The following is a 19,645-nucleotide window of genomic DNA, read 5'->3' as shown; positions in this document are numbered from 1 at the left end:
TAATTATAGTTGTAGTCGTCATCATCAACATCACCCTCAACATATTTTTTTATCATCCTTGAACAATCCAATTAAGCTTGACTCATGAAAATTACAGAAATATCTCATTAAGAATTCCTGCTTAAATTTGTTTAAACATATAGCCACTCCTAACACTTTATAATAACTTTCATTAAGTAATTGAAAACATTAGCTGTTAGATTAAATGTTAAACATTTATAGATCAGTAGTTCAAGTGCATTCATAAATGGAAAATATAATGGAGACCTGGGCTAGTTGCTCAGGGAAGTTGTCACAACAGCTCTATATCAGTAACTATAATGTCAAAAAGTCAAATGTACACAAATGCCTGTTTTCTTTGTTTACAAAGGTCAAACTTTGCCATAAATGTAATTTGGGGTAAGTTGTCACATTTTATTGGGCAAGTTATCACGTTTTTAAATGTTATACATTTTACATTTTTACAGTTTTATTAATTATTTTTTCCTTCCTTTCTTGTTTCATATCTAAATTTCAATGTGTGTTTAATGAACTATGTTTTGTTTATTTGTTTATTTTTGTTTTGTTTTTTTCAGGGCAATAATGAAGGAAATGTTCTACCGTTTGGTTGCCAAGACTACTGTATATGTATCTATAGAAATTATAAATCCACATTAACACAAATATTCACAGTAAAAGTGCAACAATAGCCTCATGTTTCCCTATAAACCAAAGTTTGACTGCATATCTATTTAATTATATAATTAGCAATATTTAAAGTAATAATGTTTTTTTTTTTTTTTTTATGTTATTATTAAATCATATTATAGAGTGTTACCCCATAACCTCTCCTTCATTTCCATGTAAATTTGCAGAATAAAGGTATCCTGTCATCGCCACTGCCCACGCGCAGAGCTAGATTGCCCGCTGCAGGCAGAGCGCGGGAAGACAGGGCGCAGGAAGCGCGCGGAGCTTCACACAAGAGGACGCTACGAAAGAATTTACCTCAGCTGCCTTCACTGCAGATGAAGTCAAACTAAATATATACAGAGAAAAAAAGATCTATTGCTTAGTTTTCTTTTGTCATTTTGCTCTGTTACGCATAGGAACCCAGGACACTTATTCCAATGAATGAAGTAACATTTTCCAAGGAAAGAAACGGAACTGAAAAAAGCCTCAGAAGAGTTCACCGATGAAGCTCGGTGTTAAATAAGCTGTGGCTTTTATCTCAAAACACGAATCGGTGATGAGATCGCCCTCAAACATAACGTTACATCGCTGACGAAGAAAAAGAGAGAGAGAGTGCGAGAGAGAGAACACACTGATGCGCGCGCGCTCCCGGTGCGGCACTCAGCGCGCTCAACAGCTCGTGCCTCCTCCATCCCAACCCTATCCGCCAACGCCGTCTCTCCAATCTCTGCCCTCTCCCTCCCTGTTCGCTTTTCTTAAAGCTCATTTCCGTGACGATCCGAAGCTTTTCTCCGACACGATGAGAGACGCGAGCAGCGCAGCAGTGGGACAGACCGAACCGAGCCGCTTCTAACGGAACTGAGCTCCAGAACTGAACGAACCGGCATCACAAAACAAAACAAAAAAGGAGATTTCATTCAAATCACGTCTTCATCTTCTCTCTTCTTGGTCTTGGAGAGAGAGAGAGACCGAAAGAGAGCGAGAGAGATAAGGGAAAAGCACAGGAAATCTTTAAAGTCGCCGTTTTCGGATGCTCCGTTAAAAAAAGGTGAATTTTGAGCGTTTCAGATGTTCACAGACTTTTGGAGATGGGAGAATGACCTGGGTGATCCACAGCATAATCTCTGTGTTTAATAAAATGATGCATTGATTTGTTTTTGATGTAACTGCGCAGACTGCTTTACAAATCACTCAGCTTCAAATGGTACTTTAGCAAACGAATATTAGTCAAACATAAAAAAATAATAAAAAAAAACTAATTAAATAAATCTAAATTTAGTTATACATTAGAATTTCTTTATGAGTGCATAAAACATGGAGATCTTCAACTGTTTCATTCCAATGCATGTTTTTTTCTTTTGTCTTTTTCTTTTTTTAGCCAACCATCTGAGGCAACCTGGGACCACCCGTCTCCAAACCCTGGAGATGTAAAGTTGGACACCGCTAAAACTGAGTAGGTATCCTCTACGTTATCGCTTGGGAATGGAAGGACATTAGAATTGATTGCTAAAGCCAGGACACCAGAGAAGGGTGGGAGGAAAATACAAAGTGCGCTATTCATGGAAAATTGCAGTCTCTTCTGGACAGAAAACAAGGATCTTTCGAGAGCTTTTGGTTTTTTTTCCCCCTTTCGAAAGGCAGGAGATCCGCAGAGTGTGGCACACTCAGCAGCATTTGTCTCTGAGTTTCTCCACTGATCTTCTGATAACATCTGCGCTAATTAAGTGCGTTCAGACTGTGGAAAGCAAATAACCTCCGTTACGCATTAAAGGTCTAATTGGCGTTTTGGCGACAGTCTTAGGATGCATCTGCCATTGTTTTTTTTTTAAATATTAAGTGGATGCAGTGGTTGATTTAATTTAAGTATGTATTTATTTTCATTTCATGTTTTTATTGATCTAATGCGCTTGAGCTTTGCATGAACATGGCAAAGCATGATTATTCAGAAGTAACAAAAGTAATATTTGTCAAATGTTTCCTGTTTGTATGTGTGTGACAGATGTAGTGAGACTCAAAGCAGACTGTTTTAAATGTTGAAGTACTGTTTAGATGTGCTTTCTTTTATGTAGTACTTTAAAACACTAGTGGTGATGCCCTTGAGTCCTGTTTTTGGGTGTAGTGTAAGCTATCATCGAGTGAGAGATGTCCAGTCCAACCCATGATAATGCGTGATCTCTATCGTAAACATGCCATGATGTGGAAGGAGGTGTTTTTTTTACTGTGCGAAACGCTCAAAGCATTGCAACTGTCACTCGCTGTCTGAGCCTTCTCATCTCACACGCTCTCTTTTTTCTGTTTTATTGCAGTGCTGTGAAGTGGCTCTCAGCCTTAACTTCATCAGGACTCGGCGGAAGGATGCTGTGGTTTACCCTGCTAAGCACAATAGCTTTAGGATGGACTACGCCGATCCCTCTGTTGGACGAGTCGGAAGAAATAGATGAGCCTTGCTTTGACCCTTGCTACTGTGAAGTCAGGGAGGGTATTTTCCACGTCCACTGCGACAGCAAAGGATTTACAAATGTCAGCCAGATCTCCCAGACGTGGACGAGACCCTTTAAACTCAATCTGCAGAGGAACTCCATGCGCAAGCTGTATTTTAACAGCTTTTTGCATCTCAACAATGCTGTGTCACTTAATCTGGGGAATAATGCTCTGCAGGACATACATGTGGGCGCGTTCAATGGCCTGAGCATCTTGAAAAAGCTATTTTTGCATGAAAACAAACTGGAGGTGTTTAGGAATGACACTTTTATGGGGCTGGAGAGCCTTGAGTATCTTCAGGCGGATTACAACGTCATCAAGAGAATAGAGAGCGGGGCGTTTCGGAACCTGCACAAACTCAGAGTACTTATTTTGAATGACAATTTGATACCTGTGCTACCCAATTTATTATTCAGGTCCGTATCGCTCACGCACCTTGACTTACGTGGCAACCGCTTAAAAATTCTACCCTATAAAGGGACGTTGGAATACATCGGTCGCAGCTTGATGGAGATTCAGCTAGAGGAAAATCCATGGAACTGTGTGTGTGACATTGTGCAGCTCAAAACCTGGCTGGAGCGCATACCCTATACAGCATTGGTGGGTGACATTACGTGTGAATACCCTTTTCATTTACATGGTAAGGACCTTCGTGAGATCAAAAGAAGTGAACTTTGTCCTTTACTCTCCGAAGCCGAGCTGGAGGCCAAACATGGCATTCCCAGATTACCATTTAATAACGAAAATGTCTGGCCCACCAAGCCTTCGTCTATGTTGTCATCTTTTCATAACACAGCCTCCTCAGTAGAGTACAGAGAGAGACACGTAAAGCCGACTAAACGGCCCAGACCCACAAAAACACCACCCACTCCTCGTAGCATTTACCCAGGGCTGAATCAGCCTCCAGTCGCTGCCTACCAGACCAGACCCCCTATACCAATCATTTGCCCGACAGGGTGCATGTGCAATTTACACATCAATGACTTGGGCCTCACCGTCAATTGTAAAGAAAAAGGCTTCCACAACATTTCTGAGCTGCTGCCACGACCACTCAATGCCAAGAAACTCTATTTAAGTGGGAATTTGATTCAGAAAATTTACAGGTCGGACTTTTGGAACTTCTCAAGTTTGGATCTATTGCACTTGGGTAACAATCGGATATCATATGTTCAAGAAGGCGCCTTTATGAACCTACCTAATTTAAAAAGTTTATATTTGAATGGCAACGACATCGAAAGGCTCACTCCAGGCATGTTTCGTGGTCTGCAGGCACTTAGTTACCTGTACTTTGAGTACAATGTCATTCGAGAGATCCAACCGGCTGCCTTCAGCCTCATGCCAAACCTGCAGTTGGTTTTTCTCAATGACAACCTGCTACGCACCTTGCCTGTGGATGCTTTTGCCGGCACTTCCCTGGCTAGACTCAACCTGCGCAACAACTACTTTCTGTACCTTCCCGTGAACGGAGTACTGGAGCATCTTCACTCCATCGTTCAAATCGACCTTCACCAGAATCCCTGGGACTGCTCTTGTGACATCATTCCACTCAAGCAATGGATAGAGAAGCTCAGCTCCGTCATTGTCGTTGGGGAAGTGACCTGCAAGACCCCAGACTTCGCCCTTGGCAAGGATCTGCGCACCCTGGAGGCTGAGGTCATCTGCCCCGAGTTGAAATTCACTGCTTCATCTCCAGTTCTACCCAATGACATGACGGCCACCAGCGGCTCTGAATTAGGACAAGCGCCGGCAACGGGAGCTGTCCCGCTCTCTGTGCTGATTCTCAGCCTGCTGATTCTCTTCATCTCCTCTGTTTTTGTGGCCGCCGGTCTCTTCGCATTTGTCCTACGGAGGCGAAAGAAACTTCCCTTCAGGAAGCGACAGGAGGTGGATCTTACAGGCATTCAAATGCAGTGCAAGATCTTTGAAGAAAGACAGACTGCCTCGCCTGAGAAGCCACCCGGTCACGTCTACGACTACATCCCCCATCCCGTTACTCAAATGTGTAACAATCCCATTTACAAACCACGAGAAGGAGAGATTGAGGGCGAGCAGTTTGCAGAAACCAAGGAAAATAACAGTAATTATCGAACTCTTCTGGAGAAAGAGAAGGAATGGACGATGGCTGTGTCCAATTCCCAGCTCAACACCATTGTCACCATCAATCAATCCGGTGACATGGCAGGCTTTCACGAGAACGGAGTGCTTTGCCCTACCGTGATTGACAGCCAGAGGCCGACTCCTACGGTTGGTTTTGTAGACTGCCTGTACGGCACCGTTCCCAAATTAAAGGACATGCACGTTGCACATGCACATCCCCCCGGAATGCAATACCCCGATTTACAGCAAGACGCCAGATTAAAAGAAACATTACTTTTCACTACGGGGAAAGGATTCCCTGAGCAAACACAAAGTGAATACCTCGAGTTAAGGGCGAAACTCCAAACCAAGCCGGATTACCTCGAAGTCTTAGAGAAATCATACAGATTCTAATTGAATTGAAAAAAAAAGAGTAAACTCACTTTCACAAGCCCTCCCCCTCCACACCCAAAAAGAATACGTATCAAAAAAGAAGCATGGCAAGATTATATATTTCACACACATACACGTACACTATCACACACACATTTCCCCCAAGTCGCTTTTGGAGGAAAGGCCATACTCAGATTTTTCAATGAAGTGCCTTTTTTTCAGAGTAGCCAGCAATGTTACCACCCATTATTTTTGTACGGAACAGATTTGTCGTTGAACCTCCGGAGCGCCTGGCACAGTTTGTAGAATATTTGCAGTTTGCTGCATGCATTCGACTGCAGATGGAGGCTATTGATCAAAAACTTCACCTGCTATAGAGATACAGCGACGTATTACCCGTTGAGTGGTCTATTTAATTTTCTATACAGCAAAAGACAGAGTTCTATCTCAAGGACGCACCCGAGGATCAATATTTGTGAATATATAATGACACTTCAAGATTTTATGGAGTTCGACGCACTTTCTTAAGAAAAATGCTTCTGGATACTATCACTAACAGCTTTTTAGGAAGCACTTTTAATGTTTTCTCTCTCTCACAAAGATTTGACAAAGTTAAAAAATGTGCATATATTTATTCTGTAATTTCAGTGAAAGATTTAATTGTAAAGGTAATGTTAAATCAATGTATAGTGATTATGCGTCTGGTATAGCCTTCTTAATAAAAATACAAAGTCTTAAATCAAATAAAAAGGGTACCAATGAATACTGTTTGTGAGAAATAGACTTGACGTATTGGTATGGCGCTTCAAATGACAAATTATAAAATGCACATTAACCTAGCAAGGTCTCATTGCTGCTAGAAGAGTCAGGTTGAGACAGTCTGATGGTCCTGCCTGTATGCATGTGTCATCGATGGGTTTGGACAAGAAAAGGAGACCTTGGATTAGATTTGAGTCTTTCTGTAAGGTATGTTTTTATACCTGTCCACTGCTTATTAAATTACACAACATTTGAGATGAATATTTAATGCAATGCCACTTTTACATGTGTCCACAAGAGAGAGATAGAGAGACACGCTCACATCATGTCTGTGGATGGACAAAACTGATGTTTGATTATTTGAGGAACGGCACTTATTTTTTCAGGTATGATATACAGCTTCGTGAAACATATGACATTTGATTATAAATTCTGCTTGTGTGTGTTGGGGGTATTTTATATTTTCTGTTGATGCATCACTCAAGTGACATAATTACAAACTAGAAAGATAAAAACTGATTTTCTACTCCCCTTTGACAACAAAGTGGCTATTTTTTAAACCAAATATTTTATGTCTGTTTGCCAGTGCCAGTTACCTTGAAGTTCTATCCATAACCATTTAATACGAACATTGAAAGACAGTTCATCTAATTTTAAGTATAATTATGTTTCCTGAGGCTGTCAAGGATGCAGAACAGTATTTCTTTATTTGTTCTTATCATTCAGTTGACTAGTGTAGCTTCTGTTTCCTTTGTTCAATACCCACCAAGAATTTTATTTATATTTTGTCCCTACATTCATCATTTATCCAGACTGTTTTGTCAATATTTCAATAAATTTTGCTTGGTCCATATTTAACAGCACTCCCTTTTGTGGAAATCTGTTTCACATCAATAATGTTACATTTTTGTCAGAAATTTTCATAAATGATTGTTAGTGTGGTGCCCTAAAGTGCATACAAATGCTGTTTTTCAGTGTTTTTACTGGGTTTGTTTCTTCCGTGTATTCTTTTAGGGACTGTGAATCATTCTTCTGAATGTGAGGTGTTACTGTTGTAAGTGAATGTGTCGTTTATAGATTGTTTGGTGTTCACTAAAGATGTGTTCAGCTGCTGTCTGGATTCTTCACTGTGATGAAGAACTGCTCAGGGGACAGTAATGGTAGGGACAATGTCACCTTGCTGTGGATTACATCTAGGTTGTCCTTGTCTCTATATTTCAATGTAATGATCTTTATTTTTTGCTAAAGGGTAGGGAAGCTAATGATGTATGATGGTGGTGTCAACACAGCTCTTTTTTGAATGAATGATGTTCCTAAGAGTTGACCTGGGTGAAATTAGAACAGTCATTCTTGTCTTTGCTACAATTAATTGTTATTGTATTTTTTTAATTGCCTTCCTTTATGATATAATATACAACTCTAAAACAAATTAACGCTATTATCTCAAAAGAACAAAACACACCATTTTAGAGACTCCAGGGGAGTCCGGACCATGTTATGACCGTAGTTACATGTACTACCCAGATCAAATTTGCTGTTTGCTAATTTGTCCTTGCTGTCTTTTGCTGAATAAGGTAGTGTTATAGATTTTTTTTTTCATGCCATGTTATAGACCTTCATTGCATTTAACTGTTCTCCTTCTTGCATATGTGTTTATTTATAGTTTTTTTTCCCCCCACATCTTTGCATTTTAATACATTCCCCTTAGGTTAATCTTTGCTTGTTAGATTTGTGCCTGGTAAATTATCATTTGGTTGGTTAGGGTTTATGTAATCTATACTTATGTCAACATATCGTAGCTCATTTGTAATATCGAGCGATTTCCTACATCAATGTCATTGTTTTGTTTGTGGCTTGATACTGACGAGCCATCGACATGGCTGCCTTCTCTTCCGTCTTTCGCTTGCTTGTTTGTTGCAGTGGTCTTTGCTGTGGGGGTTTGTTGTGATTCATTCTGGGAGATGGAGCACTGAGTCTAAATTTCACTTACTTTCTTCCTCCTCTTGATGGTCTGTTCTTGGGCTTTTCAAAGGGCTTAATTAGCTAAAAATTATCAAAACCCAAGGAGGTGGATTGAGGGGGAAAATTAAAAAGGAAACGGGGGAGGAATAAAGAGTTGAATTTAAACAGGCCAAGCATGTAGAATCAGATAGTCTCAGATCTTCTGGAATGTACCCAAAATTGAAAATATATTTGTTGGAGTGCAGTTGAATGAAGATCAATATGCAATCAATAATGCAACCAATAATGCAACCATTAGTATTACTGTGTATGACATATTTCTACACTGGCTCCAGAAAGTTTTTGGACACTTAAGCCACAGACATTAAAATAGTCTAAATGCCACTGCATGAGATACAAAACATTAAAGCAAGTTGTGTCTGGGCTTATCCTTCACCAATTTTACTTTTCGTCATAACTCCATAATTGCTCAATGTCTTTTAATAAGCTAGTGTTTTGATGATTTTTAGTGGAGATTTGAAGTTAGTTCACCTTAAAGGGTTAGTTCACCCAAAAATGAAAATTCTGTCATTAATTACTTACCCTCATGTCGTTCCACACCCGTAAGTTCATCTTCGGAACACAAATGAACACAAATTAAGATATTTTTGATGAAATCTGAGAGGTATATGACTCGTCCATAGACAGCAATTTAACTGACACTTGGCAAGAAAGATACGAAAGAGAAAACAAGCCGACGTGACTGCAGTTGTTTTTATGAAGCGATGAGCTAAAAAATTTTTGCGCGCAAAAATAACGACTTCAACAATATCTTCTCTTCTGTGTCATTCTCATACATTGTTTGCATCCAGCGCTTTCAGGTTCTACGCCAGAACAGCGACTCATTATTGGCCGGCTCCTGCGTCAGCATCACACGCATGCGTCGTGCTGCTCACGTGATCAGCTTTGGCCAATACTGAGATGGCATTCGGACGTAAACACGGAAGCTTTCACTGTACTTACTGCGGCAATAAGGATATGTAAGGATAATGAAAGGGAAGAGATTGTTGAATAAAGTCATTATTTTTGTTAAACAAAAAGTATTCTCGTCGCTTCATAAAATTAAGGTTGAACCACTGCAGTCACGTCGACTGTTTTAACGATGTCTTTAGTACCTTTCTGGACCTTGAAAGTGTCAGTCAAATTGCTGTCTATGGACGAGTCATATACCTCTCAGATTTCATAAAAAAATATCCTAATTTGTGTTCCGAAGATGAACAAAGGTCTTACGGGTGTGGAACGACGCGAAGGTGAGTAATTAATGACAGAAATTTCATTTTTGGGTGAACTAATCCTTTAAGTTCATACAGTTCATGTAACCACAGGTGTAGTCACATTTTGTATCCATTGTCAAAAGTATCTGTTGTTTCATAATTTAAAACCTAACTTGTTTTGTGATTAATTTTCCTATTTTACTTTACTTAAAGTGTGTGTATGCTTTCTGGCGTTAAAATAAAAGTAATTTGCTTTGATATTCAGTTATCTAATACAATGGCATTCGGACATTTTAAGTGAGGCTTAAGTGTCCTTTCTGGGATCACTGTATATCTATCTTACATGGATGCCTTTCATTACTGTAGTATTTGCTAGCATTTTGAGAGATGTTGTCAGAATAGTGAAGCTGGCTTTAAAGCCTAAGGGAATAGAGAATGTCTAATGACTCGTGGCGGTGCTGAAGGTTGCTGTCCAAGGTGCTGAAATCAATTTGCATGCAAAGGGAATAGAAATTAGCTCCAGTTCTATCCCTATCCTTAGAATTGTACTGTTTCAAAGTTTGATTTGCATCTGCTAAAATTCCTTATGCGAAGTCTTGCATTTCCCATTACCAAACAGCATTTATATTATATATGTTATGAACTGAGGGCTGAAATGTTTCAAATCCCATTATACACAGTATTAATAATGCACATTACTTAAGTGCAAAGTTAATTACAGAAATTCATGTCATTTACTGTATATGAAAACTGTGTTTGTTTAATGTCAATGTATTCAATTACCCATTTTTTTTTTTTTCTGTGCAGAGGTGCGGTAAGTCAGAGCTGATAGACATCAAACCTCCCCATGTGAGCAGCCATTCACATGTCATATCTGTGCATGTGTGAGTTTAGTTTAAAGGAGGAGAGAGACAGTAGGAGGGAGGCAGAGAACTGAATACCCTGCTTGTGAAAAAAGTCTCTCCCTGAATTTCGTTGCAATTCCAAGTATTGTGTTAGACAGCATTGTGTTCTGGCTGATATTTAGGTGTGAGCAGACAGCAGTTTTCTTTTTCTTCTTTTGTCTCGTGGTTCTCTTTGCAGCTCGTTCATGTAGGACAAAGAATGAGAGCAGATAGATAAATGGAGAGAAGTGGGGTGGGGGGGTGTCATCTGCTTGTATCTGCGGCGGTAGCAGTGTAAAAGCATTCACACATACTTTTCTGGATTCTGCTGTTGTTACAGGGCAGCCTATGATGGTACTGACGCTTTGCCAATGTAAATTTTTCAATGTCAGTACAGCTTGGATGGATGGATGGACGGATAAATAGATAGGCTGATAGGTTGGTCAGTCAGTCAATCGATTGATAGATAGATACATAGATATGTGGACGTGAATATTCCTGGAAATGTTCTGATCACATTACCAGGTGTTCTTAATGCATCAGAGAGGTTTGTGTGAATGCTGGAAAGAGGTTGTTGTGTACTGTATTGTAGCAGGCAGTTAACTTCCTTTGGCTCTCGGAGCTATTAGAATGCACCTCAGAATGGTACAGACACAGCTGAGTGTATCGATCCAAGCTGGCAGCGCCTGCCACCGCTCGATAGAAATATCTATGCAAGCACTTGATCGTGACTTTGTGTGTATGTACTTTCTTGTGATGTAAGTGCTTATGGTGGGAGGGGGGAATGGGAAATACTTGCATTTGTGCATATAAGTTTAAAACATTGAGCCAGAGTTGCGAGGTTTATTCTACGTTTAGTCTGTGTTCGTGAGTGGGTTAATAGTGGAAGTTTTGCATAAGCAAGGTTACTTGCATAATCTGTCACTGGGTGATGATGAAACCCACATCAATCAATGAGGCATTTACCTTTTTACCTTTTTTTTTCTTCCAGCAAACCCTTTCATACCTGCTTAATGCAAATCAGAGCATTGTTTGTTTACATTTGTGTGCGACAGCTGCACATAGCCACATCATTAATAACTGCGATGCTGACATTTACTCCTCAATCTGGCACTGTTGACTTCCTCTAGACTATTAACATACAGCGGATGCACAAGAGGAAGTGTTGTGTGCTTGTGCGTTTTGTATGTATGTGTTTTTGTGCACATTCATAAGGTGTTCTTCAGAAACAACTTACAATGGCAGTTTATGTTGCTGGATGGATGCTTTTCTTGATGGTAAAATGCTCTTATGAATAGGCTTAAGCTTTGAAGTGTCAACAAATTTTTAGTAAAAAAAAAATTAGGACTTGTTTAAGAGACTTGTTTGAGAGACTCTTAGGTTCTAACGGAGGTGGTGCTTAAAGGATTAGTTCACTTTCAAATGAAAATTACACAAAGCTTTACTCGCCCTCAAGCCATCCTAGGTGTATATGACTTTCTTCTTTCTGATGAACACAATCGGAGATATATTAATAAATATCCTGACACATTCGAGCTTTATAATGGCAGTGAATGGGACCAACGAATATGAGCAGAAGACAGTGCTTCCATCCACATCCATTCACCATAAACGTGTACTCCACACTGCTCCGGGGGGTTAATAAAGGCCTTCTGAAGCGAAGCGATGCGTTTGTGTAAAAAAAAAAAAATAACCATATTTAACAAGTTATGATGTAAAATATCTAGCTTCCTCCAGACCGCCTTCCGTATTCAGGTTACGGAAAAAACGGAACTGGCATCGCGTCAGTTAAGCTTTTTCCGTAAGTTGAATAGGGAAGGCGACGTAACGTAAGCTTTTTGAACTGCAAGAGGCGTTGCGCTTTCTTCCTTGAATTTGAAGAAATACGGAAGGCAGAAGTTAAATACGGAAGGCGGTCTGGCAGAAGCTAGATATTTTACTTCATAACTTGTTAAATATGGATTTAAATATGGATTCAGAAGGACTTTATTATCCCCCCTGGAGCTGTGTGGTGTACACGTTTATGATGGATGGATGTGGTTGGAGGCACTTTCTTCAGCTCATACTCGCTGGTCCCGCTTACTGCCATTATAAAGCTCGGATGCGTCAGGATATTTATTAATATTTCTCCGATTATGCTCATGAGAAAGAAGAAAGTCATATACACCTAGGATGGCTTGAGGGTGAATAAAGCTTGGAGTAATTTTCATTTCAAAGTGAACTAATACTTTAAGTGTTGCAAACTAAGGAATACAATGATGTCAACCCAAAAATGGCCACCCTCAACCTCTGAATCAGCCAATAATGAGCCAGGAAGGATAGTCACTGCAGCACAACAGCAATTGTTTAATGTAACTGTTAGAAAATTATTTAATTAAGACACTGAAACATTTAATATTTACATTTATTTTAAATAATTGCTTTGCATTGTGCAAAATTATCCTGAATAAGTAGTGATGATGTGGAATTCTTTTCCATTGATATATGTCTCCTCAAAAAGAATATCTTGACCTACAAGCTTGTATCGTTTTATCAACTCCCTGTCATCATATAACTCCAATACATTATATGTTTTTCGGAAAGTGTGTGGTCATCTCCTATCGGTTGCCATTTTGTTACTCCTAACTAGGTTAGGATACCTCTCCAGCACTCTTAAATCATTTAGGAACTGAGACCTAGTCTTAACGCACAGGAACCTTTATGAATCACACTTATTCTTAAATTTAGGAAGAAGACTACAATTTCGTCAGTCTTAGAATTTTGACACACTTAAGAAGACTAAAATTTGACTCATATGGCCCCATGCAGGTCATATTTCAACCTAAAATTGACAATTTTTTGTTAATTTTTTAATTTTCTAATTTTCTTTTTTTCTTCCTATTTCTATCTTTTTTTTTTTTTTTTTTGTAATTCTTATTTTCTGGGATGATTCTTAATTTCTCAATGTACTGAAATAATGTAATATACTGTGTATAAGTATAATATAAGTTTTTCCCCCCCAATAATTTTTGTAAATACCGCAATAATTTTAGTAAATACTGCCATTGTGCAGTATATATATATATATATATACACACACAGTATATATTAACTTTAATAATTTAGAATAGCAAAAAATAATAATAATAATAATAATAATAATAATAAATAGGTTGCTTACATTTTCATTATGATTTTATTATTATTATTATTTTGGGGTAAAATATGACAGACAGTCTTGACAGGATATGTCAGATTCAGCTAGAGGGGGACGTGCATTTTTGTGTGCGTGTGTGTGTTTGTTTGTTGGATCATAAATCCTGAAATTTGTAATATTAAGTAGCTGCTAAAAAAAACTGCTTCATTTAAATATTGGGTTTTTTTTTTTTCCCCCTGTTAAATTATAACTGTGTAATCAGCTCTGGTTCAGCCTAAGCCTGTCAGATATTATTGCTGTTAACTTCTGTGTTTGGTTGATTCATAAGTGCAAACAGTTCTGCTCTGAAAATCTGATAAGAACCTGCAGGTTAATTAACACAGAAACACTCATATTTCACCTGTCCTCTCAAATCACAGGAGACATAATGGAGATATAATTTATGCTTTGTTTAAAGGGGTCTTTCTCAAAACATCCGAGGAGCAGGTGATTTTGAAGGAACATTTAATCTCACTGATGTATAGGACTGTAAAGATATTAAAGAAATATCCTTATTTGTGCCTTTTCTTTCCCACAGGCTGATCTCAAAAGACTTATAGTGTGTAAGTGGGTTCTCTTTTGTGAATATAAGGCTTCTCCAGCTGCCACTACAGTGACGTCAAAGCTATTTTTTTTTTTTTTTTCCTCTCCCAAAACTAAGATCAGGAGGGTTTGAGTACCACTACACTGAGTGTAACCAATGTACAATGTACATTGTTATATTCTCAGTGAGGGTTTTATACACCATTGAAGCAGAAAAACACTATGCAAACAAGCAGCTGAATAGTTATTGGTTGAAATGGCTTCTGTGTGTTCTGCTTTCAAGCTCTAAAACATTCTCCTCCATTTTCACTGTGGACTTCATCCATGTGAAGTGTAGAAACAACAGAATTCTGTAAATGGATGTTGTGCACTTACAGTCGAGTGTTTCCAGAGCTCTCTGGTTTTGAAGCACTTTCAGGAAAGATCTGTTATTGCAGATGCAACAGTCAAACTGAACTTGGCTCTTACTGAGAGCAATATATGTTTTTACTCATAATGTGAAAATAGTTTTTAAATTGAATTAATTCATTAATTTATTGGCAATTTGGATTTTAGGTCATTCTTTTCAATATGAGAACTCTTGAGTTTTATTTGTTTAACTAGATAAGATCAGAATATGATAAAGGGTTGTATATTTAATTAATGATTCAATGTGATTTTTTTGTGCACATGAGATACACAAAGTATTTGAAATTTTAGGGTCTGTTTACATGACACTGTTTTCAACTAAAAAACTGAAGATTTTTATGCTTTTGGCCATTCATTTACACGACAACAGCGTTTTGGGGGCCTGAAAACGTGAACATTTGAAAATGAGTTTCAAAGTGCAAGTTTTTGAAAACGAGACTGCTATCATCTCTGTGTAAACTACAAAAACACGAAATTGTGAAAACGGTGACGTCATGCACATGCGTGTTACGTGTTCAGTCTATACGCGCATAGTGTTTCTTTACAAAGTGACATCGCCATCTAATGGCCTGACATACATAATACAGCCATTTTCATGGATCCGTGTGAACAGGAATTGTTTTGACAACGTTGACGTTTGTGCACGTAAAATACAAAGGAAAAAGTTTTCCTCTTTTAGTACATTGTTGTCATGTAAACATACCCTTAATGGGTTATTTCACCCAAAAATGGAAATACTGTCATTAAGTACTCACCCTCATGTCGTTCTACAGCCGTAAGACATTTGTTCATCTTCGGAACACAAATTAAGATATTGTTGATGAAATCCGATGGCTCAGTGAGGCCTCTATTGATTGAGCGTGAGGCCAGTGAGGCCAACAATATCTAGTGATGGCCGATTTCAAAACACTGCTTCATGAAGCTTCTGAGCTTTATGAATCTTTTGTTTCGAATTAGTGATTCGGATCTCCTATCAAATGGCTAAACTGCTGATTCAATGATTCAATTCGTAAAGCTCTGGAGCAGTGTTTTGAAATCGGCCCATCACTAGATATTGTTGAAAAGTCGTTATTTTGGTTTTTTTTTGGCACACAAAAAGTATTCTCGTCGCTTTATAATATTAAGATAGAACCACTGAACTCACATTAACTGTTTCAAATATGTTTTTAGTACCTTTATGGATCTTGAGAGTTTCAGTGGCTTTGCTCTCAATAGAGGCCTCACTGAGCCATCGGATTTCATCAACAATATCTTAATTTGTGTTCCGAAGATGAACGAAGGTCTTACGGGTGTAGAACGACATGAGGGTGAGTAATAAATGACATTATTTTCATTTCTGGGTGAAGTAACCTTTTAATTACACAGTAATTTTGCGTGCATTTCATATTCCTATGACAGAAAATGCGTAAAAAATATGAATGACTGACTTCCTTTGACAATGTAAGAGATTGCTATCATTTTATTTTGTTTTAATTAGCAAGAATGTTAAACAGAGTGTTGCTCTTATTCACAATATGTTGTTTTCACAAAACAATGTGTGGAAATGAGAGCAGAGATCAGCCGTTAGACTGCAGCCGTCTGTCAAGTTGTGTCATGTATGACTGAATTTGCCCCCCATCCATTCGGATTGGGCCAATGAGTCATTTCTGCAATAACTCACAATGATGACCTTTCATACATTTTTCAGCGTCATGCCAGAAGTTCCACAAAAGGGGAAGTCACTGCCATGATATCAGTTTCCATGGTAACAATCACTTCTCTGGTTGTAAGATGTCACTTTGGGATTGTAGGTTAAGTAGTTTGGGGTTATGAAAGGGGCCTTTGATTCAGAAAGAGTTTGAAAAGCCCTGCCCTACAGAGAAAATAGTTATTGATACAAAGAAGGTTTTTCACTAAACCCAAGGTCCTACAAAGAAACTCTATGATATTTTAGTGCAAATTCATGTGTATCCAATAATGCAGATGACAACATACTCAGGTTGTGTGACTTGTTTGTGTGGTGAATTATTTAGTGCAACCGTCTATTACAGTATCGCGTCAGATAGTGCACTGTAGTGTCTCTGAGGAAAAATTCAGTTCATTTACTGCTTTAGGAGAGGAAGAATTGTCTAAACTTGTTAAATCATCAAAATCAACAACATGTATGTTAGACCCTATACCGACTAAGCTATTGAAAGAAATGCTTCCAGAGGTTATAGATCCTCTTCTTAATATCGTCAATTCATCTTTATCACTAGGATATGTACCGAAAACTTTTAAGCTGGCTATTATTAAACCTCTTATTAAAAAAACACAACTTGATCCTAGAGAATTAGTCAATTACAGGCCGATCTCAAATCTCACTTTTCTGTCAAAAATACTAGAAAAGGCAGTATCATCACTACTATCACAACTATGTTCCTTTTTAGAAAGAAATAGTATCTGTGAGGATGTACCATCTCTGTACCATAGTACTGAGACTGCTCTCATTAGAGTTACTAATGATTTGCTCTTATCATCAGATCGTGGTTGTATCTCTCTATTAGTGTTACTGGATCTTAGTGCTGCATTTGACACTATTGATCACAATATTCTTTTAAATAGACTCAAAAATTATGTTGGCATTAGTGGAATTGCATTGTCATGGTTCAAATCATACTTATCTGACCGTTATCAGTCTGTAGTAGTAAACAAAGAGATGTCATATCGATCACAAGTTCAATATGGAGTACCGCAAGGCTCAGTACTAGGACCGTTGCTGTTCACTCTGTACATGCTACCCTTGGGAGATATCATTAGGAAGTATGGCGTTAGTTTTCACTGTTACGCTGATGATACTCAGCTCTATATTTCTTCGCGCCCTGACGAAACTTACCAATTCACAAAATTAACAGAATGCTTAGCTGTGTAGCATCTGGATAGATCCGGCGTAGTCAATCAACTTTGGAAATATCAGAATGCTTTTAGCCTGCTGAACTGTGTTTGTAAATCTCACATCGGCCCCGGCCGGTCTGACAAAGACGAGCATTTTGGCACTTTCATGGACCCTCTGAGGTTAAACAGAGAACCCCATTTCCTAGCTCTTGAGACATCAAAGGGCCCCTCATGTGGACTAAGTGCCAGATCACATTCCAACACACACCACACACACACAGACACACAAACATGCACTGAAGACTGTATGTGTAAGATATATAATTATATATAAATGTAACCGCCGTTGTATTGTCAAATTGCATATAGTTATTCCCACTGTATAAGCTTAGCTAGGATTGTAGTGATACTAGTGTCATTTCCAACGGTTACATTTGACTGTAAACTATAACTTCTTTTATATGCTTCTCTTATGACAAGTTTAGTCTCATTGTAAAGCTTTCGTTATACTCTAATTGAAAATGTATGTCACATGACTGTAAAATGCATTCTTCTATTTTAATGGTACTTTGAAGAAAATGTACTCAGATCTGACACTTCATAAACCATGCAAATTAGGTCATAAATGGAGACAAAGAAAGAGTTTGCCCGCCAAAATCGCACCCTCATCATTGGCTGATGTACCCCAGGAGGCGTTCTGGTCTGTTGTCCTTAAAACACAATGACACGCATCTCTCATTGGTCTCTCGATTGTCTCTCGCCATTTAACACCCGTCTCTCCCGGACGTCTCGGCGACCGCGCTTCCATCACGCGCCCCCTCTCTTCGGTACGACCATCTTTTGGCAACAAGTTTCTTTGTCAAACCCTCTCCATCCGTCGCCCGAAGTCTTCACTCTTCATCGTCTAGGAGACGGACTCTTTTTCTTTATTTTCCGGTTATCTTACTCTTAAGTTAAACCCTTGTTTGAAAATCCCGCCGAAGAACACCTTCTCGGAAAAGGACCAATCGCTTCAGCCGCACGCACCGAAACTCCTGCAGAAACACGAAACGACCACAGCACCTGAACCTATGCAAGTATAGAACCATTCTTTCCAAAGCGTTTTAAGCTCGATGTGTAAGCTGAGTTTCCTTGCTGGCTCTCAAAGGTTTTAACTGTTCGTTTTTTTTTGCTCATGCAACAAACCCAGGTCACTTTAACGTTTCGATCCAGTATCCTTGCTTTACGCATTGATGCTAGAATAGGAAGTCTTTCTCGTGGCCAGAGAAAAACCTTCCTTTTATAATCGGCTATGAAGAGCTAACGGTTTGCTGGACAAACTAGTTTCTCTAAAGTATTATCAAACCAGAACTAATCATATATGTAATTGATTATAATTCGTTGTAATTAATTCACAATATATGTATAATTCCCTCTCGGGTCGGTATATGTATTATAATTAATCATAAAGCTTTATGATTTATTATATTCATATATTTCACCCATAAATTAATTAAATACCTGTACAGATTCACTACAGCTGATATAAAAAATTGGATGACCAGTAATTTCCTACTACTAAATTCAGAAAAAACAGAGATTCTAATTTTTGGACCAAAAACTTCTTCACGTAATAACCTAGAATACTGTCTAACACTTGATGGCTGCTCTGTTAAGTCTTCGTCGTCTCTTAGGAACCTGGGTGTGCTCTTTGATACCAATCTTTCATTTGAAGGCCATGTTACTAGCATCTGTAAAACCGCATTCTTCCATCTTAAGAATATATCTAAACTACGACATATGCTCTCAATGAAAAATGCAGAACAGTTAGTTCATGCGTTCATGACCTCAAGGCTAGATTACTGTAACGCTCTACTGGGTGGTTGTTCTGCTCGCCTGATAAATAAACCTACAGCTCGTACAAAATGCAGCAGCTAGAGTTCTTACTAGAACTAGGAAGTATGACCATATTAGCCCAGTTCTGTCAACACTGCATTGGCTTCCTGTTAAACATCGTATAGATTTTAAAATCTTGCTAATTACTTACAAAGCACTAAATGGTTTAGCTCCCCAGTACCTGAGCGAGCTCCTAATTCATTATAGTCCTTCACGTCTATTGCGATCTCAGAATTCAGGCCAGCTGATAATACCTAGAATATCAAAATCAACCGCAGGCGGTAGATCCTTCTCCTATTTGGCACCTAAACTCT

At 38.6% G+C, this 19,645-nt stretch overlaps 1 protein-coding gene across 1 annotated transcript; it reads left to right on the top strand.

The window, feature by feature from the left end:
* Nucleotides 1–411: 411 nt before the first annotated feature.
* Nucleotides 412–7,249, top strand: slitrk3a (SLIT and NTRK-like family, member 3a). The gene is made up of 3 exons (XM_051869835.1): nucleotides 412–1,717; nucleotides 2,048–2,122; nucleotides 2,976–7,249. The coding sequence occupies exon 3, from the start codon at nucleotides 3,025–3,027 to the stop codon at nucleotides 5,638–5,640; it is 2,616 nt and encodes an 871-aa protein (XP_051725795.1). The 5' UTR covers nucleotides 412–1,717; nucleotides 2,048–2,122; nucleotides 2,976–3,024; the 3' UTR covers nucleotides 5,641–7,249.
* Nucleotides 7,250–19,645: the final 12,396 nt, after the last annotated feature.

This window comes from Ctenopharyngodon idella, chromosome 18 (assembly GCF_019924925.1).
Source record: "Ctenopharyngodon idella isolate HZGC_01 chromosome 18, HZGC01, whole genome shotgun sequence".
NCBI lineage: Eukaryota > Metazoa > Chordata > Actinopteri > Cypriniformes > Xenocyprididae > Ctenopharyngodon > Ctenopharyngodon idella.
This window is presented reverse-complemented; position numbering and strand designations above follow the sequence as displayed.